The 26,951-nt window shown below is 47.5% G+C and overlaps 3 protein-coding genes across 9 annotated transcripts in view; 2 read left to right on the plus strand and 1 right to left on the minus strand.

Moving 5' to 3' along the window:
* The first annotated feature begins 722 nt into the window (after window positions 1–722).
* On the plus strand, window positions 723–6,734 carry Tgoln2 (trans-golgi network protein 2). The gene is made up of 4 exons (XM_010635260.3): window positions 723–1,122; window positions 1,358–2,367; window positions 4,281–4,364; window positions 6,292–6,734. Exons 1-4 carry the CDS (start codon window positions 723–725, stop codon window positions 6,295–6,297), a joined length of 1,500 nt encoding a protein of 499 aa, XP_010633562.3. The 3' UTR covers window positions 6,298–6,734.
* A 3,786-nt stretch (window positions 6,735–10,520) lies between these two features.
* Retsat (retinol saturase) lies at window positions 10,521–22,907 on the minus strand. Its single transcript, XM_010635250.3, has 11 exons — window positions 22,617–22,907; window positions 20,258–20,440; window positions 19,593–19,834; window positions 18,508–18,709; window positions 17,888–18,085; window positions 16,388–16,507; window positions 12,799–12,937; window positions 12,442–12,551; window positions 12,199–12,365; window positions 11,883–12,042; window positions 10,521–11,692 (listed from the first exon to the last, which is right to left on the minus strand). Exons 1-11 carry the CDS (start codon window positions 22,783–22,785, stop codon window positions 11,553–11,555), a joined length of 1,830 nt encoding a protein of 609 aa, XP_010633552.1. The 5' UTR covers window positions 22,786–22,907; the 3' UTR covers window positions 10,521–11,552.
* A 94-nt stretch (window positions 22,908–23,001) lies between these two features.
* Elmod3 (ELMO domain containing 3) overlaps window positions 23,002–26,951 on the plus strand; it is a 38,212-nt gene continuing 34,262 nt past the window's right edge. For 6 of the 7 annotated variants that reach the window (XM_033765111.1, XM_033765118.1, XM_033765113.1 and 3 more), the window contains exons 1-3: window positions 23,002–23,134; window positions 23,796–23,939; window positions 25,660–25,945. In XM_033765111.1, the coding sequence (XP_033621002.1) occupies window positions 25,938–25,945 (8 nt within the window). In that variant the 5' untranslated portion in view covers window positions 23,002–23,134; window positions 23,796–23,939; window positions 25,660–25,937. The remainder of the gene's footprint in view (window positions 23,135–23,795; window positions 23,940–25,659; window positions 25,946–26,951) is intronic. The other variant, XM_010635248.3, reaches the window with a different exon arrangement.

Raw genomic sequence — 26,951 nt, forward strand, 5'->3', positions numbered from 1 at the left:
TGATTGCCTTGAATTCAAGGTCAGCCTGGGCTACACAGTGAGTTCAGAGCCAAACAACTATATGGTGAGATCCTGTCTACACAAAACAAAACAAAACCCAAAAAACAAAAACCAAAATGATTTCAAGCAACACAGTGTTTAAACACACCAGGGAGTAAACAATGGGATGGGATACAAAACTACTCAGTGTGCCCGATCTGGGGAGAAAACGAACATGTGCAGAAAAAAAGAAACATCAAATAAGAAGGAAGAGAAAATGAGTACATTGCATGTCTTTAAAAACTGTATGTGAGCTTGGTGTGGTGACGCATGCCTGTAAGCCTAGCACTTAGAAGGCTGAGGCAGGAGGACTCAAGACCACAGGGATACATAGTGACTTCAAGACCAGCCTGAATTACAGAGCATTACTTTGTCTCAAAAAAACAGAAAACAAACATTAAAAAAATAAAATAAAATAAAACCTATATGAGGGGCTATGAGTGTAGCTCAGTGGTAGAGATAGTGGTTAGCGTGCAAGAGGCCAGGGGCTCCATTTTCATTTTTTAACCATTAAGATTGCAAGGCAGAAAATACACTATGAAGGTCGCGGCTAAGGCTTTGTCTTCTTAGATTTTTATGATTAGAAAAAGGTTGCACTTTTTAGAAATGATCTTTGGCGACATATTTCCGTCAGGTCGGGAGGGAGGAGAGTCAGGACGCAGACTACCGCTAGCAAAGTGACAATGGGTCTGTTTCTAGATGGGAAAGACCTGAACACAGAGGGTTTTGGAGCGCTGGGCGAAAGGCACAGGAAAGGGAGGTCCGAGTTTCCGGCGGAGGACACGGAACGAGTGCTAGGCCCGCACTCCGTGGGCCGCCCGGAAGTGCGAGGAAAGAAGACAACCAGGACCGCTGGCCCATTGGAGCTGCACTGCCAAGAATACGACAGGGGCCCACGACCCCCGCACCGCGTCACTCCCCGCCCACAGGCGCCGCGGGAGGCGGGGCGGCGCGCACCGGAAGGGGCGGTGCTTCGGGGAGAACCTTCGCGCGGCTCTCGAGAAAACAGTGGAGAGAGGAAACGCAGTCTGTACAGGATGCGGTTCCTGGTTGCGTTGCTCCTTCTGAGTGTCGCAGGGGCGGGTAAGACCCCCTGCCCATCCTACTCTTGGCCCCGGGCCCACCACCTTCATTCACCTTTCCAGTCACCAGCTGTCCTCGCGTTTTCCTTGCCGTGCGCACCCTTCCGTGTGCTATCGCTCCCACTCCCCTTCCCCAAGTTCGCCCCCCGCCCTCGGTCTCTTCAACTCTAAGGAGTCCTCTGCTCATATCCCGGCCTGCCCCTCACCCGGCCTTACTAGTTTTTCTATTTCCGTAGCCCCGTCGCCCCCACCGCAGCCAAACCAAAATCAGAACGCGGCTGCAAATCAGGCTAATGCGGACAGCGGCGACCGCAGCCCTTCCCCCGGCATCCAGCTGTCTAATGAGGAAGATCCACGACCTCTGTCGGAGTCCAGCCATCCCTCCGAGAAAGACCCTGGCAGGTCGGAGACGCAGCCGCAGTCCCCCAGACGAGACCCTGACAAGTCGGAAATCCAGCAGCCCCCAAAACCAGACCCCGAAAAGTCGGAAACCCAACAGTCCCCAAAACCACACCCCAGCAAGTCGGAAGCTCAACTGCAGACCCCTAAGAAACCGGACCCCGACAGGTCCAAGATGCAGCTGCCACTGAATACGGACCCTGACAAATCCGAGGGACAGCATTCCCGGACTCCAGACCCTGACAAGTCGGAAGCTCAACAGCAGGCCCCAAAGAAACCAGATCCTGGCAGGTCGGAGGTGCAACAGCAGCCCCCGGGACAAGACCCCAGTAAGTTAGAAGTGCAGCCACCGACCACAAAACAAGATCCTGGCAAGTTGAGCTCAGCGCAGCAGTCCACACAAGAAGGCTCCAAGCCCATATCCAACCCCTCTGGTATTAAGGGGACCCCCGAGATTGACAAAACCCAACTACCTGAAAAGGGAGAGTCCTCACCTCAGGCTTCGAAGACTGAACTGACAGTCGACTCTGACCTCTCTGCACCTAGGCAGGAGGGAGGAGATAAGTCTTCAGAGACTACTCAGGATGTGGGGGCCAAGGAGGCCAACGAAGGTGATACAGGGCCGGAAGAGGGACCACCCTCTGAAGAAGAGAAAGAAAAGATGTCAGGGGCTTCCTCCAGTGAGAACCGGGAAGGGACGCTTTTGGATTCCATGAATAGTGAGAAGGACGACCTGTATAAGATTCCTGGAAGTACCAATGCAGAGAGCAGTCACTTCTTTGCATATCTGGTGACTGCAGCCATTCTTATTGCTGTCCTGTATATTGCCTATCACAATAAGCGGAAGGTAAGTCAAGCATAGCTTTAAAGAAAGGAATGGAATTTCCTCCACCCTGAATATGTGGCACGGGCAGGTGTCTATCACTCAGCTGTCTGTGAGCACTGGGAATTTTAAGACAAACTAGTTTTTCCTCAAACCCTGCTAGGACCCTTTACTCTTGTAAATCACATGTTTTCATCGTGTAACCTGTTGCTGCATTAGGTGCTAAGTTAGGACATCGTTATGACCTGACCTAAAATGGCATTTCCTCCCCAATCCTTGAATTTAGGACCTTCACAGCCTCATTGGACCTGAGTACTTGATACATGGAGGTCTTACTGTCCCTTTTCCATGCCTGACATTTCATATCATTTCTAGCTTCCTTTCCCAATCTATTTTCCACCTGTATTGGCAGAAAGATCAGTTTCAGTTAGGTATCACAGCAAAGAGCCCAGGGTCTCTCTTCTGCAATCAGTGAGAATTAGAAGAAAGCCCAGATATTATAGATAACCTTTTCTTTTCTTTTCTTTTTTGGTGCTGGAAATTGAACTCAGGACCTTGTACTTGCCAGGCAGGTGCGGTGGCACTAAGCTATATCCCCAGCCAGAGAGCCACTTTTTTTAATTTTTTTTTTTTTTTTTTGCCTTACTAGGAATTGAATGCAGGCTTTCACACTGAGCTACATTCTTAACCCTTTTTATTTTTTATTTTGAGACGGGCTTGCTACATTGCTTGGTTGCCTAGGCTGGGCTTGAACCTGCACTTCTCTTGCCTCAGTCTCCCAGAGTGCTGGGATTACAGGCATGTACCACCACATGTAGCTCACGCATCTTTTATTTCTTTAGCAGCATGGGTATGAAGTGATATTCTGTCCCTTAGCAACCAGTCTAAATGATTGCATTTTCTTTGTGAGCCCTGAGACTTTAGAAGATTGTTTCAGTAGTTTGGTTAAAGCTGGAGGATTCAGTTCATGGTGGCTGTCACCTGTGGCTATGAAGCATGAGGGCAGACCAGTAGTAAAAATGTACCTTTCTTATTGTCCAAGTGTTTATAATGAGAGTAGTAAAGTTAAGAGTGTGGTTGATGGCCAGGTGTGGCGGGGCACACCTGCAGTCCTAGCTATTTAGGAGGCTGAGACAAGAAGATGTAAGTTCCCAGGCCAGCTTTGAGACTCTTGTCTCAAAATTAAAAAAACAACCAACCAGCCATAGGCTGGTGATACAACTCAGTAGTAGAGAGCACTTGCCTAGAAGGTGCAATGCCCTGGGTTCAATCCCAGCACCAAAAAAAAAAAGCACTTGATAAAGCACATTGTGGGGCAGCCTGGGAATGTTGCTCAGCAGCAAGCACCTGCCTGGCAAGTGCAAGGCCCTGAGTTCGATTCCCAGTACCAAAAAGCACAGTGTGGGGGTAAGGAGTACATTCCTAGATAGGAAACAATTACTAATGGATGGTTGAAAAAAAAAAAAGGAATAACTTATGCTAAAGCTCTCTGGGGAGTGCTTGGCAGATCTCTGACTGAGTATCCTGGATCAGAGCATACAGATTTCTACAAGCTATAGCCCAGAACAGCTTTCCTCCATCTGTCAGTTCTTACTAAGCAGCATTCTGATGTGATTAGGCCTCATTCCTAAAATCATTACAGTTTTATGTGTGTGTGGTGCTGAGGATTAAACCCAAAGCCTCTAGCATTTTAGGCAAGTGCTGTACCACTGAGCTACACCTTTGCTTGGTAGGGCACTTGCCTAGCATGTGCACAGCCCTGAGTTTGATCCCCAGCACCACACATACAAGGTTTAGGCCTTTCTCTGGATGTCTTCTACTTTCGTTAACCAGGGTCATTAACAAATATACTTCCAAATGACTGCTTTTGATTTCAGAGACTGAAATAGTATCATTATGGAGCCATCATTCAATCCTTTCTTTTTTGCTTTTTCCAGATAATTGCTTTTGCCCTGGAAGGAAAAAGATCCAAAGTCACTCGACGACCAAAAGCCAGTGACTACCAGCGTTTGAACCTAAAGGTAAGGAAGGAGCCATGTTCCCAGGAGGATGTACAACAGACAGGCACAGCAGTGGGCTGGCATTTGGCATGGTGGCAGCAGCTAGTGCTGACGGTGCTGCTGTCGTTCCCCTGACCCTTTTCATATGGCAGACTAGAACCATCCACTGAGGATACTGTATGTGTGTCCTCAGGGTTAGAACTTGAGGTGACCTTTATTTACTACAGATAAAGGGACAAGCCTGTCCCCCACAATGCTGTCATTTTCTTCCTAATTTTTTGAATTTCCATTCAAAATTAGGACTTAATAGCAACTCCCTAGACTCCCAGGCCTAGGCTTTTCACTGTACACCAGCTGGTCACAAACTTTTAATAGGCATATGAGTCACCTTGGGAAATGGGATAAAAGGTAAAATCTGATTTACTGCCTGTGGGGTGGAGCCAGTGTATCTACATTTTGAGGAAGCTCCCAGAAGATCAAACACTGCTGGAAACACACTTCAGGTGGCAAAGTACTAGACTGCACTCCCCAAGTGAGTCCAAAAACACACAAGCCTCCTGTTGCCTGGATCAGGCCCTGCCTCTGGCTCTGTGAGCTGCACTTTCTGATTGCGACCAGTCTGCCTCTGTCAGGGAGAAAAGCCCTCTGCCCCACAGCCCCAGGAGCTGAGCAGAGTTCTAGGGGCAGAGGGTAGATGGGGGACCTGTCTCACGAAGAAGTCTGCACACCCAGGGGGCTACTGACAGCAGGAACCTTTCTTGCTACAGTTCTGTTTAGCAGCAGAGAGGGCATTGGTAAAGAACAGTCAGTGGCCAGCTGTGATTTGTTCCACACTTCCTGCAGGGAACACAGCTCATTTGTACAACTCATACCAACTACAGAATAGGCCACTTCACTTAGTTCATAATTAGCCCACTACTATCCCTGATAATTGACATTAGGGATTTTTTTCATTCCTCATAATGATTCACCACCCCCATTGTAAACAAAATATTTAAATATTTTTAAAATTTTACATGGGCGTATAAAGCAGAAACCAGTATTCCTATATTTCCTCTGTCAAGTGTATGTTTTGTTTCATACTGACTTTTAAGACTCATTAACATGTTTTTTTCTTTTTTGTGTGGGGGGGGTACCGGGATTCAAACTTGGGTCCTTTGAGTCCTTGTGCTTGTGAGGCATGCAGTGGCACTTTTTCTATTTTTAAGACAGGTTTCACTCTGTAGCCCAGGCTGGTCTCAAACTCATGGTAATCTTTCTGCCTCAGTCTCCTGAGTTCTGGGATGACAGGCATCTGCCACCACATTCTGCAAGATTCATTAATTGTCTGGCACTATGCATACCTGTAAGCTCAGCTACTCCAGAGGCTGAAGTAGGGAGATCACATGTTTGAGTCCATTTTGGGCAACTTAATGAGACTTTGTCTCAAAATAAAAATTTTTTTTTTTGTACTGGGATCGAACTCTGGTCCTTGTGCTTGCAAAGCAGGTGACAGCACCACTGAGCTAAATCCCTGGCCCTCAAAAAATTTTAAGAAAAGGACTGGGGATGTAGCTCAATACTCGCCTGGCATATGTGAGACCCTGGGTACAATCCCTGATAACACCAAAAAAATAAAGATAAAACAAGTCGTTTTTGTTTTTTTTTTTTCTTTTTGGTAAGGCCCCACACATACTAGGCAAGCTCTTTACCACTGAGCTGCATTCCCAGCCCTTACTTCTATGAATTACTGTCTTACTGTAATTGCCTTAATTCTGTCTGTTTTGTTTTTGGTACTAGAAATCAAACTCAGGGCCTCATGCTTGCCAGGCAGGTGCTGCGCTGCTGAAGATTATCTTAATTCTGAATCTTTTCCTTCAACTGCAGTTGCTCTAAGATCAGCAGTAGGGTGGTATATTCCACTAGAAAAGGCAAGTGTAACTAATGTACTGTGTTGCTCTCATTTCAGCTTTGATTTGTAACTGCAAGAATTTTGTCCTCCCTGCTGATTTGTTTCTGAATCAAGAAAAATGAAGAAAAAAAGTAATGTGACTTCTGGTGGGGTTTGATGGCAAGTCTCGCAGAGGTGGGGGCCATTGCTTTGGGTTTGCACCTGCACTTTGGTGGCATTGTACTTCTGTGTTCCCTGTGTTTATGCTGGTGTGTTCCATCCATCCTTTCCTCCTCCAAGTGTGAGCTGAGGGAGCGTGTGGAGACATGACTATGACCAAAGGGAAACCCCAGGCCTGGGCAGGCTACACTGCTGTTCACCCTCCCTTGTGCTGGCTGCGTGGCTCTGCGGCTGGGCAGTAAGTTAGCCTTTGACCACGGCATTGCCCTTTGCTATATATCTTTGCAGATGTAGGAGGAAACTGCAAGTAGAGGTGCCTAAGGTCTCTTAAGGTGTAGACGGTGAGGTACTAACTAGAAGGCAGAGGTGTACTTAGAGCACATAACTTTTCAGAGGCAACCCAAAACAGATTAAAAGGTGCTTTATTGCCTGCAACTCTAACCCACTTAGCCTAAGTTCTCCATGTTTTTCTGATAGTGTATTTTATATCACTTGGGACAAAGAGAATCCCCTTCTGTTTGATAGTACTGAACACAAAACTGAGCCTGAGGTTTCTGTAAGCGAAGCCACTGTTCCCATCAGAATTTTTACAAATGTGGTTGCACTTGTTGAAATAGGAACTTTAAAAAGAGCAAGTTCATGCTCTGTGAAAGAAAACATGTAAGAGGGTTTCATTCTGGGTTTTTCTTTCAAGGGCCTCTTGAAACAACTACCCAGAAACTCTATTTTGCCTTTATTGCCTAAAATAGACAAAACAGATTTATATATAGAAACTAACTGCACTCTTTGTCTGTTTTACCTTAATCTCCTTAATGGTCCTTTCTCCTAAGATGCCAAGGGTAATTAGTAAAAATTGTGCCATCCCATGTCAAGGGTCATTGAATTTTTTAAAAATCCAGTGTATAGTAGTGTCTCGGGTCACACGTTGGTTTGAAATTTTATTTCAGTTTGTTCTAGTCATGCTGCCCTAGGATTGAGAGGCTGGAGAGGGAGGGCGGTAGCTAATCTCAGGGATGTGCCAGGAGTGTGGGAGGGGAGGAAATGGTGCTGTGGAAGAAGCCAGTCTGAAGAAGAGACCACCCTGATTGCTTCAGTTTCCACCTGGCTGATAGCAGGCCATGGTGTGAAATTGAAGTTTTCATTCTTGGCCAGTAGCATGGGATGGAGCTGAGGAATGGGTACATAGTCTCCTTGGCATCATTCCCTCTGCTTGTGCAGTCTTAACTTTATTTTCTTCCAACCAGAGGAATTCTGTCAGGCTCCTCCAGCATTCCCTTGGACATTATTTTATTCCCCTCTCTGCCTTTTCAAACTGTCTTCTCTGCTCTAGTGTTTTCTGTGTGTGCCCATCTACACTGGCACCTTCCCTCCGACCTCATGCATGCCCAAATTTCCCCCGCTCCCACCCGTGCTATTTTTGTCATTCCGCTATTCTCCTGCTCCAGAGGTGTTGTTTTGCCATTAGTTCTCTCTGTGGCTTTTCCTACATTTTCACTGTGGTCCTTGTCTTTCTTCTGTTTCCAAGGGTTAGGCACTTGTCAGATCACCGGATCCCATGGCTTGTTCTCAGTATGTGGTCTTGTACTTCGTAGAATTGGACAGTGCTGACCATACATATGGATACTCCCTTTCTTGGTGTCTTTGACACTGTCTGGTGCCTTTTCCTGTGCTGGAGGGGAAGTTCTCAGAACCTGGCCTCCAGTCCTTTCACTCTTAAAAAATGCATCCATTCTTCATTCTCTTAAGTGACTCCTATTTTTATCCTTGGCCTACTTCCCAAAGAACCCAGGCCTATGATATGCTAAATAGTTCTGCTATTATCTCTACAAATTGAATTTCACTCTTATCTGTTGTCCTCTCAACTGCCCAATATTTTCAACTACAATCTGTCTTTCCATTTTCCTTGCTTCTCCTGTCCCACACCTCCAGCCATTTCACTTTTCTGCTGAATAGTTTTTTCAGGAATCACTTTAATTGGTTCTCCTGTCCCCCATCTGAGAAAGATAATCTTGGAAACACTGATGACAGAAGCCTTTGTCTGGACCTTTCATGGCTTAAGAGAGTCAAGTTACAAACTGTAGTATTCAGGACTCTGCAGAGCGACATCTTCCTTTTTTTGACAAAGCCAAAGGTCCCTCATGTTGGGTGTCTATCTTTGACTCTGTCCTTTATTTCCCAGCTTCCTATGGTGGTTTAGGTTTTCTCATCTTTTGTTGTCCCCAAGTCCCCATTTCTTTAGGACTCATCCCAAGTTTTCTATTCTTTCCTCACTGCCCACACCTCAAGATTGGCTCAATCTTTTTTTCATTGAGTTTATTGGTACATTTTAGGTATATAGTACAGTTACATTCATTATTGGGATCTTGTACCTTTATATGACAGGTCTTGGTTCTCATTTTTTCCCCTTGTCCCTGCCCTCCCTTCACCCCCTCCTCCCCTCCCCATTTACAAACACTTTATTTCCATTTTTTCGTTTTCTCACATATTTTTCTTTTAGATTGGCTCATTTTGTTGTATACCCCCTCCTCCTCCCCATTTACAAACACTTTATTTCCATTTTTTCGTTTTCTCACATATTTTTCTTTTAGATTGGCTGATTTTGTTGTATTCCGATAGCTCTTGATACCACTCTCTCATGTTGGAACTTCAGTAGAACAGGGCAGTCAGTATCTGATGTCCTGCTGTTCTTCCCAAGAAACCTAAGCTCTTCAGAGACAACCCTTAGCACCATTACAGCTGCCTAACATAGTGACAATTCCTTAGGCTTGTTGGGAGTTTTCTGCCCTCGTGGGACTTCAACGAGGGCAAACAGCTTTCTGGCAACCTCAATGGTGTGACCTTATACATGTTGTCTTTTGCTCTTAAGGAGAACAGGAAGATAAATTGGTTTCAAAAACCAAAAAGGTTGGCCACAAGTGGACACATGACTGTCACGGAGTCCACTTGGCTCAACCCTTTGAGCCTCTGAGAAGTATCACTGCTTGTGCTGAGAGTGCACTGGAGGAACTCTCACACCAAAGGAGACCTGTGGTGTGGATGAGGGCGGGCTGGCTGGGCAGCTGTGTATAGGAAGCCCTCAGAACCACAGAGGCTCCCTGCAAAGACTGGGCCTCTCCTGCCCCACCTTGGGTTGAATGGTAATTTTTGTTAGGGGAATCTGTCCAAGTCATGGATGTTAATAGAGGACCTTTGTTTTCTTGCTGCAGATTACTGAGTAGATTTGAGTTCACGTCTGGATGCTGAGGGGTTGAAGGCCAGTGCATCTAGAAAGGCTAAGACCATTCAGAAAAGACCTAACAACTAACTATATATACTGACATTCTTTTACCCCATGATGGTTTTTAATGAACCCTTCAGTGGTAGAACTCGGTACCTCCAAGATTCTGGATGGTTATATTCATTTCCTTCTCCAGTCCTTGCTTTGCAGGGTAACTTGGTACATAATTCTGGATGTGATGAAAGCTAGAGCACTTTACACATGTTCTGAACTGTTTGAACATGAAGGTATGCTGTACACCAAACCTGTGGCTCCATCAGGCTGTTTCCTGAAAACCCTTGCTAGGAAGGTCGAGTTTGGCATTGCTTGCTTAAGGATACTGGAAAGAAATTTTTTGAGGTTTAATGATTAACTGTACGTCGCAAGCCAGGAGTGACTTTCAACTGAGCTAGATCCACAAGTTAGATGTGAATTTCCTAAATATTTAGAAACTTGTCTGTAAGGGTTTGTGTCTGAGCTGTATAGTATGGAAACTGCCAACAAAGCCAGCCTCCTTACACTCTTTGATAGATTTTCTTTTAACTCATGAGAGACCATGTTAAATGAACATTTGATTGTTGAAATTGTTTCCCTTCTCTTTTGTTTGCCTGATTAGTAGATTGTCACTGTTTAGCAATGTTTTATATTTTCAACTTTTTGTAACGTAATTAACTTTATATTTTTTTAAAGCGCATTGTGGTCTAATGATAAGTATTTTTCAGTATGTGATGTTTTACTGAGCTTCTATAAATGCCTTGTCACTGTAGTTTTGTGTTATTGAACAGAAACCAAAATAAATTTCAGATATCAAAGCAATGAAATTGATTAATTTATTAGTGCTATACAAAATAAGGCCAACATAAGGTTGTTATTTTCTTAACCTTTAGCCTTTATTTCACCTTCCCATCCATCTTCCAGTTTGAACATCCCTACTCTAAAAGTCAAAATGCTCTAAAATTCAAAGCTTTTTGAGTGCCAACATGATCTTATCTGATAGGTCACAGCCAAAATGCACAAAATAATTTAAATATTGTTTAAAATTACTCTCAGTAATGTTTATATGAAACAGATGAATTCTGTTTGGACCTGGGTCCTGTCCCCAAGTTATCTCATTTATTATGTGTAGGCAAATATTTCAAGACTTGAAAATAGTCAAATTTCAATACCAAGCATTTTGGAAAAGAGATGCTCAAGATTGCTTATGTACCAGCAAACTGCAGATGCCACCCATGGGTGGTTTTCCATGTTCTGGCTCTGACTCCTCACCCATCCTCTTCCCGGCCAGGCAGGGGACACAGGCCGGTGTCTGGCACACTATCGCCTCAGTGATGTCAAGCTGTGGCCTTGATCTGGAACACTCCTTCAGCCTGCATCAGTCCCAGCCAAGTCGTGCCAGTCTGTCCTGGCCACTATCATCACCTTCCCTGTATAACCCAGAGGACAGGGCTAAGGATGTCTTGGCATCAGCACATCAAGAGCCAGGTGCCACCCCACTCACGTGACAACCTAGAATCCAATACAGCACTCAGGGTGAACAGGAGGAGAAAACCTCACGGCAGGACTGGACCGACCTGCTTCCACTGAGCAGCACTTTCAGAGGTTCTGTACACACCCCTGGAAGCTTCACTTTGATTGTCCAGAGCTGGGAGGTACAGGGAAGGGTCCAGAGTGTGCTTATCACAAGCCATCATGGGTGTGCACAGCAGCAGCCCAGAACAGCATGTTGTAAAAGGTATAAAGATCATCACCTGTCCCAGCTGCAAAAACTGCAGCTGAACACTAATTTATATTAGGCCTAAATCAGAAACAAATCAGAGTGTTTTGTGTGTACAGATCTAATGGAGAAGAGTGATATGGCTAAGTTAGGAGAGGTGCAAATTCCTCTGATTTATCCCTAGCCAAACTACTGCTGCTTCTTCTGTGCCTGGACCCTAGAGCCAAGATCCTTGAGGTCTGAGTATAAGTTCCGCTTCAAGATGGCACTGCTGCACAGCAGGGCTCCTTGCAGGGCCCCTAACAGCCCACAGGTGAAGATATCCTGGCCTAGGAGACAAGAGCAGAGACCATGAGTGTCACCCCCATGGAGAGAGGGAGGCAGGGCCACCCAGAGAGAGCCTCAGATGAGGACCAGGGGTATGGAGCTGCAGGAGACCTCAGGGCCTGAGGCTGAGAACAAAGGACTTGGGGCTGGAGAGGCCCACGGTCTCAGATCCTGGCCCCTTGGGCCTTATACCTGTTAGGTAGAGGTTGGGGATGGGGCTCTGGGCCCTTATTGAGGCCATCGCAAGAGGATGCAGACGGCCCAGGTCATGGTCGGCCCCATAGGTGGCACCTCGGGGAGCAGCCAGATAGAACTGGCTGGTCAGTGGGGACCCTCCGGTCACACTCTCCACCTGAGGAGGCAAAGGGACAGGAGTTGGGACTGGTGAGACCCTCATCTCTTCTGCCTGGATGCGCTCCATCCTTCCTGGGATTCAGTTACCTTGGGCTTGGTTCCCATCCCCAGGAAAGGGCCTGTCAGCACCCCCACCACACACTCTAACCCGTACCTTCCCCTCTAGCTGTGGGAACAGTCTCATGACCACCAACATGCAAGCTTCAACAAAAGAATCTTTGAGTGTCTTGTAATCATTGCCCCGCTTTCCCTTTGGCTCTTCCTGCCACTCCTCAAACCATTCAAAGGCGGCGGGCAACAGCACAATCATCGTGGACCGGTCTAAGGATGGAGAGCCAGGTTACTGCTGCCTGACCCTCGCCCTGGCCCTCTCAGCCCCACTGGACCTTGAGCCCACCTGGGAAGCGTTCCTCCCAAGTCGGGTCCTTGGCTGATGGGGAGGCAATGAAGAAAAGGGGGATGTGTCCCACAGCCTTCTCCCTGGGCATGGAGGTGTAGCGCTCCATCCTGCAGATGAAAGGTGAGCTACTCATCCCCGGGCCTTTCTGAAGGCCACCAGCACCAATGCCAAGGACAGGCCCATCCCCTGGGACTCGGCAAAGGGATGAGGCGGAGGCTCAGCCTTGGTGTGAAAGCCCTTTCAGGAGTACACTGGAAGCTGCTCACTTCCTCCCACACCATGTGCCACCCTGCCCAACAAACACACACACCACACACACACACACACACACACACACACACACACATAGCTTACGCTTTGTCCATGTCTGTGTCAAAATAAACATAGTAGTTGGTGGACCGCAAACCCAAGTCCTCCTTGGTCCCACGCAGACAGATGAAAACTGAGAGCATCCCCAGACTGGGCCGCACCATGCCCAGCTGTTCCTTCACCCCTGCAAAGTGGAGCAGTCGGGACCATGAGTGCGTCGACAGCCTAGGCAGACATGTGCTCTCCAGCTGCAGCTAAGAGAGAGTCCAGGCCTTTCCCCACTCCTTTAGTACTAGAAATTGAAACCTAGGGAGCACTGAGCTACACCTCTAGATCTTTTTTTTTTTCCTGGTACCAAGGGTGAACTCAGGACCTTGCGTTGTGAGGCAGGCATGGTGCCACTGAGCTAAATCCCCAGCCTCAACACCTCTAGATCTTTCTATCTTGGACAGGGTCTCACTAAGTTGCCCAGACAGGCCTTGAACTTGCCATCTTCCTGCCTCAGCCTTCTGAGTAGCTGGGATACAAGCATGCATCACTATTCCTAGCCATTTTTACAGTCATTTCTTTATGAGCTTGGCAGAGGCCCGCTTTTTTGCCTCCTCCTGTCAGACATAGGCTTAGACGCCTCTCCTCACTCCGTTATCTCCATTCTGAGCTTTTCTATTCACAGATGACACACAGCCCCTGACCCCCCACTGGCTCCTAGCACAGCTGGCTCACATACCTGCAGGACAGTCAGGCCAACTGCCTCAGTACTCTCTTTAAAGTCTTTCAGTCACATGAACTGATAAAGATGTTTTTTGTTGTCATTTTTCCCCCCAGTACTGGGTATTGAACTCAGGACCTTGCACTTGTGAGGCAGGCAAGGCACCACTGAGCTAAATCCCTGGCCCGATGTGGATTTTTAATGGAGTGCTACTCTGCCATAAAGAAGGATGAGCTTGAGACATGTCTAGATAAATGGATGCACCTTGAGAACATACAGGCTTTTTTGTTTTGTTTTGTTTTGGTACTGGGGATTGAACAAAAACCTTACACTTGTGTGGCAGGCACTGGCAACACTTAGCTAAATCCCTGACCCCAAGACCATACTCTTAAGTTAAATAAATTGGACACGTGTTTAAACACATTGTTTCTCCGGTGTGAGAAACCAAAAGTGGAAATAAGGACTAAAAGATACTGGGAAATGGGGGAAAAAAGTGTTCAAGTGGGAAGGGGAACAGGGATGGGGGAGGAGGAAAGGAAGGAAGGGACAAGAAAAAAAGTGAAAATAGAAGGAAGAAATGGAAACAAAGCTTTTGCATATAGGAAGGAGGAATGAAAAAAGAGGCAGTATACATCATGTACAGATGCAAATTCCCTATGATGAGTGTTATCATTATGTATATCTAAAATTTACCAATATATGTTTTTGCTTAAAAAAAAAAATCTCTTTAAAAAATAAAAATAAGGTCTTTCAGTCACAGCTGGGTCCAATGGTGCAGGCTTGTAGTTCCAGCATTCTAGGAGGCTGAGGCAGGAGGATACCAAGTTTGAGCCCAGTCTGTGTAACTCAGAGACTTAGCAGGACACCATCTCAAAATACTTTAAAGGGAAGTGGGGCCTGCAAAGGCCCTGAGTTCAATCCCTGGTGCTGCCAAACAAATAAACAATGGAAGTCTGAGTTAGAAGCAGCCAGGAGTGGTGGTGCATGCCCATAATCCCAACAATTGGGAGGCTGAGGCAGGAGGACTGCTGTGAGTTCAAGACCAGCGTAGGCTATATAGTGAATTCAAGGCCAGTTCATACATAGTGAGAGCCTGTCTCAAAGGAAAAAAAAAGCAGATAACACCTCCTACTGACAAAGGCCACACACAAAAGTGGTTCCTTACAAGCCTTGATTTCAGTGCTAACTTTTTTTGGTTTTGGGGTTTTTGTTTTTGTTTTTTTTGTTTTTTTGAGACAGGGTCTCACTATGTAGTTGAGACTGACCTGGAACTCACTGCGTAGCTCAGGCTGGTCTCGAACTCACAGTGATCCTCCTGCCTCAGCCTCCCGAGTGCTGGGATTACAGGTGTGCACCACCACACCTGGTTTAACTTTTTTTGTTTTTGAGACAGGATCTCACTACATAGCCCAGGCTGGTTTCAAATTCACATTGATCTTCCTGTCTCAGCCTCCCAAGTGCTGGGATTACAGGTGTATATCACAGAGCCAGTTCTCAGTGTTAACTTTTTTTTTTTTTTTGGTACTGGGGATCAAACTCAGGACCGCATGCTTACCAGGCAGGCTTTGTGTTGCTGAGCCAAATCCCGGCCTATCTCAGTGTTAACTTTAACACAAGCCATCTAGTAAGTAAATATTACTACATAAGGGATGGGTAGAAGGACAAAGGCAGCACACCAGCCTGTGCTGCCCACCATACCCTGCTGGGCTACCCATCTGAAAGAAGCGCCTCACTGGTGTCAGAATGAGGCACAGGATTTTGGGGCCGGGGATTTATCTCAGTGGTTCTACTGCTTGCCTCGCAAGTGCAAGGTCCCAAGTTTGATCCTGGGTACCAAAAAAAAAAAAAAAGATAATAACAAAGGGTGGCGTTTGGTGGCACTGTCTGCTAAGGTTTGGGTAAGTGTCCCCCACAGGCTGTGTACTAAAGGCCTTTGGAAAGCGATGGAACTTGACAGAGTGGGGCCTCATGGGAGGAAGTTAGGTCACGTTGTCATACCCTTGAAGGGGACATTAGTACCCTGGCCCCTTCTCCGTCTCTCTTTGTCTCCCACCTCCATGAGGTGACCAGGCCCCCTTCACCGGGTGCTCTTTGATACACTGTGTCACACCCACCTCAAAGCACAGGGCTGGGTGACCGTGAACTGCAGCCTCCAAAACTCAGAGCTAAAGTAAACCTTTCCTCTTTCGAAGGTGTCTCAAGAGATTTTGTCACAGTAACAGGAAGCTAACACACTGTCCTCTATCTTAGAGACAATTAGAGTTGCCAGCCCCCGCTCCCCCATGAGGAAACCCAGCACCTCACTTCCCCACACAGCCATGCTGCTCCTCACCCTCCCTGGCTCCTCAGATTCACCCCAGAGGGGGGGCAGCTCCTTCTCCTTGCTCCCTGGAATCCACCGATCCAGCCCATCCCAGCCCATCCTGAGCTGCTCTGTCCCTTCCACCTTCCACTGCAACCAGAGGCCATTAGCAGGACTCCTCTGTCATCTGTCCTAGGTCCACTGGTCCCCTCCTGGCTGGCCGGGAACCTCCTTTCTTCAGATCACACCAGCAGCTTCAAGTCACAGAACATCCTGAAGTAACTTCCTGACTAATGGCTCAGCAACGTTCTTCTGGGTTGACCTGCCTGCTGCTCCTACAGTAAGGCCTTTTCTGGAAGCCCTGTACCTCTGGACCTAGGAAGTGTAAAGAGCTGGGATTTTGAAAGCCCAGGGTTCTGACAGCACTGCCTTCCAGCTGGGCATCCATGGGAAGTCAGTTTGCCTGTGTGGACCTATGTTTCCCCAATCATAAATGCTGGGAGGTGATGGGAAAGACCACAGTTCTCACCTTCCTGCTAAGGACAGGGGTGGCCTAGAAGAGAGGCAGCATCACCCAACTGAGCAGGGTAGGTGGAAGAAAAGCAGCACACACCAGTCTTTACCTGGCAGGCAGTGGGCACTCTCTGGCAGCAAGTGCTCATAGGTGTTGAACAGTCCTGCATTGGAGATCACCACAGGGCAGTAGATGCTCACCAGCTCTTGTCCCTTCTTCACGCTGACACCTACAGGCACAAGAACTTGACTGAGTTCTATGAGCAGCAGGAAGAAAAGAGCCCCTGTGCCCTTCAGATCTCTCCTGGCCTATGCTGCATTTTCTCAGAATGGGTATAGACCCTGCCAATGGCCAGGCAGGACAGACCCTGGGCATGATGCAGTTTCGGAGAAGTACCCTCAAGCACCCTTCTGCAAGTGCACTGAACCATAAGTAGAACCAGATCAAACAAGTGATATTCTTTGACCTATAAAATGGCAGTTTTGTGTGGTTCAACCTCCCATTTTCACCTGCTTGAAAATACTCAGCTCTTTCATACCCCGGTGCCCCTGCCATGCAGTTCTGCTATCCAGGAACAACTTCTTCCCACCCCATCCCCTTGCAGGCTCTCTGCACCCTAACCTGGCTTGAACCCCTCTGCCCCTGGGAGGGCGTCCCTGTCCCATGGCTCTGTCGCCTCCACCCTTTGAATATGTTGCTATGTGGCCCTTCAGCCACTTTGCAGTAAGATTCCCTGGGAGACTGGACACTTGTTGAGACAGAGGTTGGACTTATTTGTCTTTTATCCTTGTTGTTTATCATCTAACATATGGAAAACATATGGCTATCTTTCGAATGGAGTTGAACCGATAATACATCCACCTCATTTCAAGAACCCCTTGCAGCGGGAAGCAGAAGCAGCTCATGGGCATCAGAGAAAACCTCACGAAACTGACAGCCACCCACAACTTCTCAGTCCCTTCTATGAATGGAATCTTTAAAGACACCGATGTCCTTTTTCCTCCTTTTTCCTTTCCCTCTCATCACCACCTCTTCTTCCTCAATGAGTCCTCTGGCAAATTCCTGTTTATAGAAACCCTGTTCTCCTGGGGTATCTTCTTGGCCCCTTGCCTGAGGCTTTGTTAAGAAATCCTCAGCCTTCAGTTGGTTGGTATGTTCTGTTTAAAGGACTCTTCAGGGAGTCATCTGTGGAGGGTCCTGAGACCATGTGGGAAACAGCACCCACCCAAGCCAGGCTTCGGAGAGCACAGGCCCCACTTCTGGCTGCCACCCCGATTCCTTCAGTCACTGAGCAAACACTGACATGGCCTCGGTGATGGGTTAAGACCCAGAGAGGAAAAGAGGTCACAGCCCCTCACGTAAGGAGGCAGTCATAGTTTGATGTACTGCATAGTGATGAAATACTGTTCTCGGGGATTATGCAGACCATTATCCTTTCTGCTTCCCTTTCTACCTTCAGACTAATCACCACTCCTCAGCCGATTCTGTGGCCGATTCAGGCCTTTCCCTGGCATGAGGAGGGTGGTTCGGATATAGCTCCTGTCCTCCACAAGACCCCAGAGCTCTTTCATCCCAGCAAGAACCTTGAAGCCCAGGACAAGGCTCTTACCACAGGCTCTGCCAGCTGAGTCCAGCAGCACACTCTGCACAGTGGCCCTTGTGAGGACTGCACCCCCGGCCCGCTCAATTATAGGGATGGTGTGGAAGGCGATCTCGCTGGAACCCCCTCGGGGGTAAAAGGCGCCTTGAATGTAGTGGTCAACCAGCAGGGCATGCATGGCAAAGGTGCTGTGGCTGGGGGTCACTCCTGTGAAGGGACAGAAGGGCAATGAGGGGCAGGAGCAGGCATGGGCACCTTTGGAACAGGGGCAGTCGGGGTCCAATCCAGGATCCAAATGTTGCCCAGGATCCAGGGCCAACAGAGGAACCATCTCCATCCCACACGGGGTACCTTACAGATCTTGGAGTGGGTGGAATATACTTTTGAACCTCCCGTGCTGCCAAGACCAGGGAGCACAGGTTGGGTGACAGGAAAATCACTCAGGGAGCTGATGAAGGAATTTCTCCCAGGGAGTCCAGCAGGGGACAGACTTCTCATCTGCAAGCTCCAGAGGGCCTGGGGTCCATTCTGCTCTGAGTTTAGCCAAGCAGATGAGGGAAGAAACACAGAGCAGGGAGGGCAGTACTTCTGCCTCCAGGAAGCACCCAGAGCCTGCAGCCAGTACATACCGTAAGTGGGGAAGATATAGCTGAGCACAGCCTGGAGCTCAGCCGAGGCCCCAAGCTGCTGCAGGACCTCAGCCAGACTCTGCGTGGATGCACGAAGGAACGGAGAGAAGTGAGTCAGAAACCCACACCTGCTCAGGAGCTGAGCCATAGGCAGTGGGAGGAACTTCAGTATGATGGCATGAATGGCTCCATTGGCTACCACCTGGAAAGAAAACAAGCTGTGGGGGACAGGCCTCACCTCTGGAAGAGCTGTGACAGGGCCACCATTCCAACAGCCCATGCCCTGAAACACCTACCCAAGGCTGGACATTGTTGAATTTATTTATTTTAAAATCTATACTGTTTTTCCCACCCTGCATTCCCAATGTTTTTTTTCCCCCCTCTTCCCCTCCCTGCTCAAATTTTCTTTCAAAAATCCCAGTCTAGGGCTGGGGATTTAGTTCAGTGGCACCACGCCTGCCTTGCAAGCATAAGGTCCTGAGTTTGATCCCTGGTGGTGGTGGGTGGGGTCCCAGTCTGGCCAGGCATGGTAATGCACGTCTGTAATCCAGCTACTTGGCATTTTTTTTTCCTGGTACCAGGGATTGAACTCAGGACATTGCACTTGCCAGGAAGGTGTGGCATCACTGAACTACATCCCTGGCCCTAATCCTAGCTACTTGGGAGACTGAGTTAGGAGAATCACAAATTCAAGCACAGATTGGGCTATTTAATGAGACCTCATGTCAATCAATCAATCAATCAATCAATAGGACTGAGGATGTAGCTCAGTGATAAGAGTGCTTGCCTATCATGCATGGAGACCCTGCATTCAATCCCCACTACTGAAAAAAAAAATCCTAGTCTGGTCTCAAATGAAATAATGATCAGATGACATGAAAGCAGCCCAGTCAGGGAGGGAACAAGGGCACTCCAGAAGACAGAGAGAGGTGGCAGGAGAGGTCAGCAGGGCAAAGGTAGCCTTGGGTGGGGGCTGAGGTGAGGACAAAGGTAACTGCTCCTCCGTCCCTGCCTCTCCCTCTGCAGTTGCTTCCACAGCTCAGCCTTGCTGGGAATAAAGGCGGTTGTGATTATGTCCATGTTACCTTGACCAGCTCCATGTATTTGTCAATAACAGCTTCTTCCTGGGGAAACTTCTCCTTGAGCCCCTGAATGTATGCTTTCTTCCCGCTGTACATGGGGAACTCCTTCCGGCCATTAGGCCCTTCGAGCACCACCATGTCAAAAGGGGAGCTGAGTGGAGCCCAGTCCAGCTGCCCTTCGGTGATCTGGTCCAAGATAAACCGGCCAAGGTTGCCCTCCTTCATGCGCCCAATATAATGGATTCCTGTTGGGAGGCAGGGAGACAAAGTGGCACAGAGGTAAGGAGACTGAGGCTTGGACAGGTGGGCGAGGAAGGAGTGGAAGAGGATGTCTGGCTCAGGCCAAGTTCGTGCCCAGAGAGGATTGCCCACCCCTCCTTTTGGGAGATGTCAGCAGAGACGCCCAGATCCTAGCCCAGAGGGACTGCTGTGATTCCGGGAGAGAAGATGGCACTTCCAAACCATCAGAAATGCCCAGAATCACCCCACAGTGGCTGCTCCAAGTCCCTTAAAGATAGAGCCATGCCAGGCTGGGAATTTAGCTCAGTGGCACCACGCCTGCCTCACGAGTACAAGGTCCTAAGTTTGATCTCCGGTACCAGTACTGAGAGAAAAAAATGAAATAAAAATACAGCCACACTCCCAAAGCTTTTCCACACAAGCCTTACCTGTGTCAAATTCAAGGCCATTTTCTCCAAAGGTGTGACAACAGCCCCCTGCCTTGGTGTGTTGTTCCAGCACCAGGACTCGCTTGCCAGCTTTTGCCAGAATCACTGCTGCAGCCAGGCCCCCGATGCCACTGCCAATCACCACCACATCGAGCTTCTCTGGCACTCGGCTGACTGAGAAAGCTGCAGCAGAAGGAAGGAGGTACAGGGAGGTTTCTCAGTCAGGGGCAAGAAAACAAAAGAAGGAACCAAAGCCTTCTTCAGCTTGCACAGTGCAAGAAACCTCTAGAGTGGTTTAGTGAGGTGCTCTTAAGTGAGGTGGCTCAACGTTTTCACCTGGGAGCCAGGTCGATATTAAACAGTAATTTGGTTTGGTGTGAATTGACTGAACCAAAGCCACTACCGCTGGGGGATTTTCACTGCTTTCAACAAAAGTAGGAACCAGGAAGCTATGATAGAAACAGAAAGAGAGGACAACAGTACAGGTGGAGAATCCTAACAGCACACACAGAAAGCCAGCCAAGGAAGAAAAAAAAAAAAAAGAATCAGGGCAGAGGAACAAGGCCAAGGGGCAGGCTGGCAGCACTGAGAGCTGGACATTCTCAAGCTGAATTTCTCTGGAAGATGCAGGATCTGCAGGTACCATGGGAGCAGCTGGGTTGTGTGGTACAGAGGCTTGGGCAAGATAGAGAAGTCCCGGCACCGCCCTTCTCATCCAGAAGTGGAATGGGGTCACTTTAACAGAGGAAACCTGGCAGCACACGCTGCTATACACACACTTCCAATACAAGGTCTGTTCTTTAAACATCACTGCCCCAGAACGGAGTCTTGGAAATGCTCAAGTGATGAAAGAACTGGCAAACTTTACTTTTCATATGTTTTTTTTAAAAAAAACCATACTGAAAAATATATTTTATATCATCTCCTACAGTGTGTTTGTATATATAGGACAATAAATACTTAATAAATCTATATATGATGCACTCTGATATCTCTGATACCCCCCACATACTTTTGCAGTATTGAAGATTAGACCATGAACACTCTAGCACTGAGCTACATCTCCAACACTCACACTCTTCTTTTTTTTGGTACCGGGGATTGAACTCTGGTCCTTGCGCTTGTGAGGCAGGTGCCAGAACCACTGAGCTAAATCCCTGGCCCACACACTGTTTTTTTGACACAGGGGCCCAACAAGTTGCCAGGCTGGCCCTGAATGTGTGATCTTCCTGCCTCAGCCTTCTGAGTAGCTGGGATTACAGGCGTGCATCACTACTGCATTTTAAAAAGCCAATTTAGCTAGGCATGGTGATGCACACCTGAAATTGCAGCACTCTGAGAGGCTGAGGCTGGAGGATTGCCATAAGTTTAAGGCCAGCCTGGGCTACATAGTGAGACTGTCTCAAAAACAAAACAAAAGAGAAAGAAAGATGGAGAGGAAGGAAGGAAGGAAAGAAGAGAGAGAGACAGAGAGAGCGAGAGAGAGAGAGAAGGAAAGAAAGAAAAAATCAAAACAAAACTCTAATTGCACCCTATTAAATTCATTTTATAACTCACTGACAGGTCACAACCAAACAGTTAAACTAGTCATCTGGTTTTTAGATCACTCCGACAGACAGAAGTGACTTGCCAATGGTTATGCTGTGAATTAGAGTGAGAGTCCAAGCTAAAACTGATCTCTGAAGCTCAAACTATTAATCCTTTCACATAGAATAGTATTATTTCTATGTCACATAGAAAAAAAATTTATAATTGAGAAGGACGCTAGCGATCACATGGGGGGATCCAATTTTTGTTGTTTTTTGTTTTAAGCAGCAGAGCTCTTTCAATCTTGAAAGGAGCCCCACGGTGTGTTCTAACGATGACAGTGGGGGGATAGCTGGTTGGTGGGAGAGGACTGGAGCCTGAGGCACCCTGTTGAACCTCTCCCAAGTTTTAGAATCAATCCTGAGTTGGGACCACACTTCTTAAACTGCTCAATGCCTTGACTGGCATGACTCAAGCTCCTACATAGGTTGGGAAAGACTCCTGTGCTGCTATCCAACGCCCCCAAGGGTGCAGGAAAAAACCGTCCTAGAACCAAGTTGGGGAAAGGTCTCTATTCCTGTGAGCAGAAGCGATTCCAACTGGCAAGTCTAGGACCGCGCTGCGCCAAGACCTTGGGTCAACTGTCCTGGGACTGCCAGGGTAAACGCTCTAGACATGGAGGCGCAAAAACCGGACGCCTCCGGGTGAGGAAGTCTGCTGGAACACCTTACTTTTGGGGAAACTGAGGCCCAGGTCAGGCAGCAGCTCGCTCTATAGAAGTGGGAAAGCAAACTCGCTAGAAGGCCCAGACCTCAGGGTTCCCATCTCTGACCTTGTTTGAGAACCTTCTTCCTGGCATTCTTGTCGGTCACAAGGGGAGCAGGTGGCCGCTTGACGTCCTCAAAGAAGGGGTTAGGGGAGCGTCCACCGAACAGTCCCAGATAAACTTTGTAGAGGACAACAAGCAGGAGGCCCACCAGCAACACCAGCGTAAACCACATTGCGCCGCTCGGGGTCCAAACAACAGGTCTGCTGCGCCTGCACTCGGCTTTTAAGTCTGTGGCTCCGCCCAGCTAGTTTTCTTTCCCTAGGAAGGCGGAGGCTACTTTGACCAAAAATGAACTAGCTTCTCTGGCGCGAAGCCAATATCCGGCATAGATTGACCCTCCCGACTCTTCGTACCACTTTGCAGCTCAAAATTTTCGGTACCTACTGGGAAATGTAGTTCTAAGAAGGGGGAAGGAAACCGTAAGCCTGCCCCAGGAGGCACTATGCGCGTGCGCAGATGAAGACCAGCCGGGGACAAGAACCTCCGCCGGGAAAACGCTGGGGACGCTGGGAAGGCGTCGGGTGAGCCGGGGATGGGCGGTCAAAGGGAGGTTATGAGGTGCAGGCGTTCACCTCGGGGTGGTCCAAAACTGAAGAATGCAGGACAGAGAGCGTCTTTCCTGGGATTCTGGTCTCTGTTTTGCCTTGGAATGCCCGGAATATAAATTATACCTGAATGCCCGGAAGCTAATTGTGTGAAGCAGTGAGAAAGTTTCTGTCCTGAGTCCCCCGACAACCTCTGGTTACCTGAGTAGCTCGATGAATTCAGACCCCTGTTGAAATCAGCAAGCGCCCGGCTGTGTGCCACTCCCTGACCTGTAGCGTTGGCCGCGACAATCCTCTCCCATCCCTCGCAACGTTGCCTCTGTCTGGGTCCCACTCAGGGGACAGGTTGCTGCTCAGGCACAAGGTTTTGTGGAAGGATCAGGCAAAATTGTCACGTCTATGTGCACCTTTGAACATAAGGATGAACCAGCATCCCAATTATATAATTCAGACAGTTTAAATTCCAGCAAGCAGTTGAAAAGTCACACCCCCTTAACGTTGCTGCTTGAGAAGGATCTATTTTTATGAGACCCATTTCCTTAGGTCCACCTATCATGATGTCTAATACTAGTAGGAATGACTTCACAACTTTGAATACTTGCTTGTTTGACAAGAGTTTTTGTTCCCTGTCTCTCAGATGCAGATAGTAACTGTCCCTGTTGAAGCCTTCAGCAGTTTGGGAACGTGTGAAGCTGGCCATGCTTCTGCGCTACTTGGTTCATTTCCACACAGAAGCAGAAGAACCTTCCTGAGATTGCTGTCATCCTGCCTGCTTGCCAAGGTTGATGGATATGTGTTTTTTTGTTCTATGCTGTCGTGGAGACTATGCTGAAAGAAAGAGTGAAGGGAGGCAGATGCCAAGGTCTCAGTGAGAAAAGTCTAGATCCTGGGATACTGCAACCATGGGCCTGCTGCCTTCCCCTCTTAATTATACTGAGCCAGATGTCCAGCCCAAGAGCCAGGAAGTATCCCTCCTCTTAGTGGTAATAATCAGTGTGTCCTGACAAAGATCGTTTTGGTTTGTATTTATTTATTTATTTTTGAGCAAAGGTCTCACTATGTTGTTCAAGCTGGCCTTGAACTATGTAGTCCAGTCTGGCCTCGAACTTTCAATGGTCCTCCTGCCTCAGCTTCTCGAAGGCTGCGATTATAGATGTGTGTCACCATGCCCTGATTTTTTTTGGTTTGTTTGTTTGTTTTGGTACTGGGGATTGAACTCAGGACCTTGCACTTGCAAGGCAGGCACAGCACCACTGAGCTAAATCCCCAGCCCTGTTTTTTGTTTTTTTGAGACAAGTCTCTCAATGCAATTCATGGCCTTGAACTCACTTGAACTCACAAGTACCCAAGACTTGCCTAGGACTCACAGCAATCCTCCTGACTTAGTCTCTTGAGTGCTAGGATTGCAGGCTTGTGCTACCCTGCCTGGCAGCCAGTTCTTAGAGAACCTAAGCAGATTCCCACAGATAGGTCACCTTCTTTGTCGCCTATGTCTGAGAAGCATGATTGTCAGTTGCATGTGAGTCTGTCCAATCACAATCCGGATCTTTTATGTGATAGACATCCATGATGTCCAGTTCCCCATGGTAAAGTATCTGACCCTTGTCCAACCCTTTCCCTGTGGCAGCAACATGATATGAAAGACTCAGAATTGGGGCTGGAGATATAGCTCAGTGGTAGAATGTTTACTTAGCATGCATAAGGACCTGGGTTTAATCCCCAGCATCACAAAAACAAAGGCAAAATCACGCACTTAGAATTGGTCAGACTGGCCAAGTAGCTGCCACCTATGTAAGTAATATTGACAGGCTGGGCATGGTGGCACATGCCTATAATCCCAGCACTCTGGGAGCCTAAAGCAGGAGGATCATAAATTCGAGCCCAGCCTAGGCAACATAGCAACTTAACAAGACTCTGTCTCAAAATAAAAGGGCTGAGGGCTGGGGATGTAACTCTGTGTGGCCTCACCTGCCTGGCAAGTGCAAGGTCCTGAGTTTGATCCCCAGTACCAGTAAATAAATAAAGAGCTGAGAACAGAACTCAGTGTGAAGGCCCTGGTTCAATCCCCAGTACCACCACCAAAAAAAAAAGCAAAAACTGGAGGAAAAAGTTAAAATGTTGTGTTGAATTTTGGGTTTCTACTATCATGGGAACCCAACTTGTATTTGTAACCTAAGCAAAACCTGAACTCTTCCGTTAAATGTACCCACTGGGGTTCCAGTTATTTAGCCTCACCCCTTTGATACACTGGCCGGGGTTCTAGTACCATTGTTCCCAGAATACAGTTTAGGGTAGTGCTGCTGCCTTTGGACACTGAAAGCCTGGCTCCCAGACTCCTGCACAATCCCTTGCCATCCAGTGGCATGGGTAATAAGACGTAGGCATCTGGCCAAGGCAACTTGTTTATTCAGAATGAATTCACTGCTGCTTAAAGATTTTAAGTCATTTTTTTCTCAAGGCATAGCTGAATGATGAAACCAGTTTTCTTTTTCTTTTTCCAGAGCTGAGGCTCCAAAGTCAACAGGGACTTCTTTGAGGACTCATAGGAACCTGCTACACCCTGGTGATGGCACACAGGGACTGTTTTCTTACTACTGGTCTGAATGACTGCCAGGGAGGAAGGCAGAGGTAAAGCAGTTGGATCCTTGGTTCTCCTCATAGCTTCAGATCTCAGACTTTTTCAACCCCTTTTGAGCCCAGGACAAAGCTCATTTGAACAAATGATTTTGAGTCATGAATGAAAAATCTTGCTCTTTGCATAATGAGAAAGAATTAAGAGATGGACAGGTAAGCACTCCTATTTGGGTAGTGGCTTGGGGTATATCATTAATAATAAGAAGGCAAAAAATATATCAAGAGAATGTGGAATTTTAGAAATATGTTGGGAAAACTCTCATTATAGCTCTTTGTTCTGTAAAGGAGATTCTGGGCTGGGAGTGTAGTGGTCTGAGGGCAGACCACTTGCCTAGCATGTGTGAGGCCCTGGCTTCAATCTCCAGCACCACAAAAAAGAAAAGGAGATTCTCTTCACCTCTGGGTCAGTTTTTTCTTTATAACTTGTCTTCTAAAGTAGATTATGGAATCATTTTTATTTGCTGGAATTTGGGGGAGAATTTCAGTGAGGAACCCCACAAGAAATCTGTATTTCATTGATCTGCTTCATTTACCGTACTGTCCTCTTTTTTGTGAAACACCTGTTTTGGCCTGATTATCTTGAGGATTCTTGCATCTTTGTGTAAGCCTGGCCACTAACCCTACATTCTTTACCTTTTGCCCTATGCTTTCTGCCAGAAATGGTCTAAAAAGGAACCTGTGAGATTCAGTGGCCAGAACCAGAGGCCAAGCCTTTACTTGGGCTCCAGGAAGGTTTTCCTCACTATAGGAAAACATATGACCCATTCTCCAGAGGGAAATCTTTGGACATAGGAGGGGATGCAATTGTAGAGGGAAGCAGAAGAAATGAATCCTAAGAATATAGGCCCCTCTGGGAGTTGTTTAGCACCTTGAATCACCAGATGTTTTTTAGATAAAATTCTAATTAAACTGGGCATGGTGGCATATCCCGGTAATCCCCGCCTGCAGGAGGCTGAGGCAGGAGGCTCTCCATCAGTTCTAGGCCAGCCTGAATTACAGTGAGGCCCCGTGTCAAAGTAAAAACACAAAAAAATAATTCACATTGATATTTTGTGCCTTGTACTGTGCCAACACATATGGGAAATTTCAGGGACATATAAGAGAAGGTCTCTGTGCACAACTTTTTCAAGGAAACTTGGGACTCAGAGAAGTGAGACAA

This window comes from Fukomys damarensis, unplaced genomic scaffold (assembly GCF_012274545.1).
Source record: "Fukomys damarensis isolate Sample0158 unplaced genomic scaffold, DMR_v1.0_HiC HiC_scaffold_2, whole genome shotgun sequence".
Lineage (NCBI taxonomy): Eukaryota > Metazoa > Chordata > Mammalia > Rodentia > Bathyergidae > Fukomys > Fukomys damarensis.

Excerpts from the sequence above, each read along its gene's own strand:
- Tgoln2 (XM_010635260.3), top strand. The coding sequence starts at position 723 with ATGGGTCTGTTTCTAGATGGGAAAGACCTGAACACAGAGGGTTTTGGA. Across the intron at positions 1,123-1,357 it reads TCTGAGTGTCGCAGGGGCGG|CCCCGTCGCCCCCACCGCAG; the intron begins GTAAGACCCCCT and ends CTATTTCCGTAG. Across the intron at positions 2,368-4,280 it reads CCTATCACAATAAGCGGAAG|ATAATTGCTTTTGCCCTGGA; the intron begins GTAAGTCAAGCA and ends TGCTTTTTCCAG.
- Retsat (XM_010635250.3), bottom strand. The coding sequence starts at position 22,785 with ATGTGGTTTACGCTGGTGTTGCTGGTGGGCCTCCTGCTTGTTGTCCTC. Across the intron at positions 16,508-17,887 it reads CTCAGCTGGCAGAGCCTGTG|GTGTCAGCGTGAAGAAGGGA; the intron begins GTAAGAGCCTTG and ends TTGTGCCTGTAG. Across the intron at positions 12,938-16,387 it reads GAGTGCCCACTGCCTGCCAG|GGGTGAAGGAACAGCTGGGC; the intron begins GTAAAGACTGGT and ends TCCACTTTGCAG.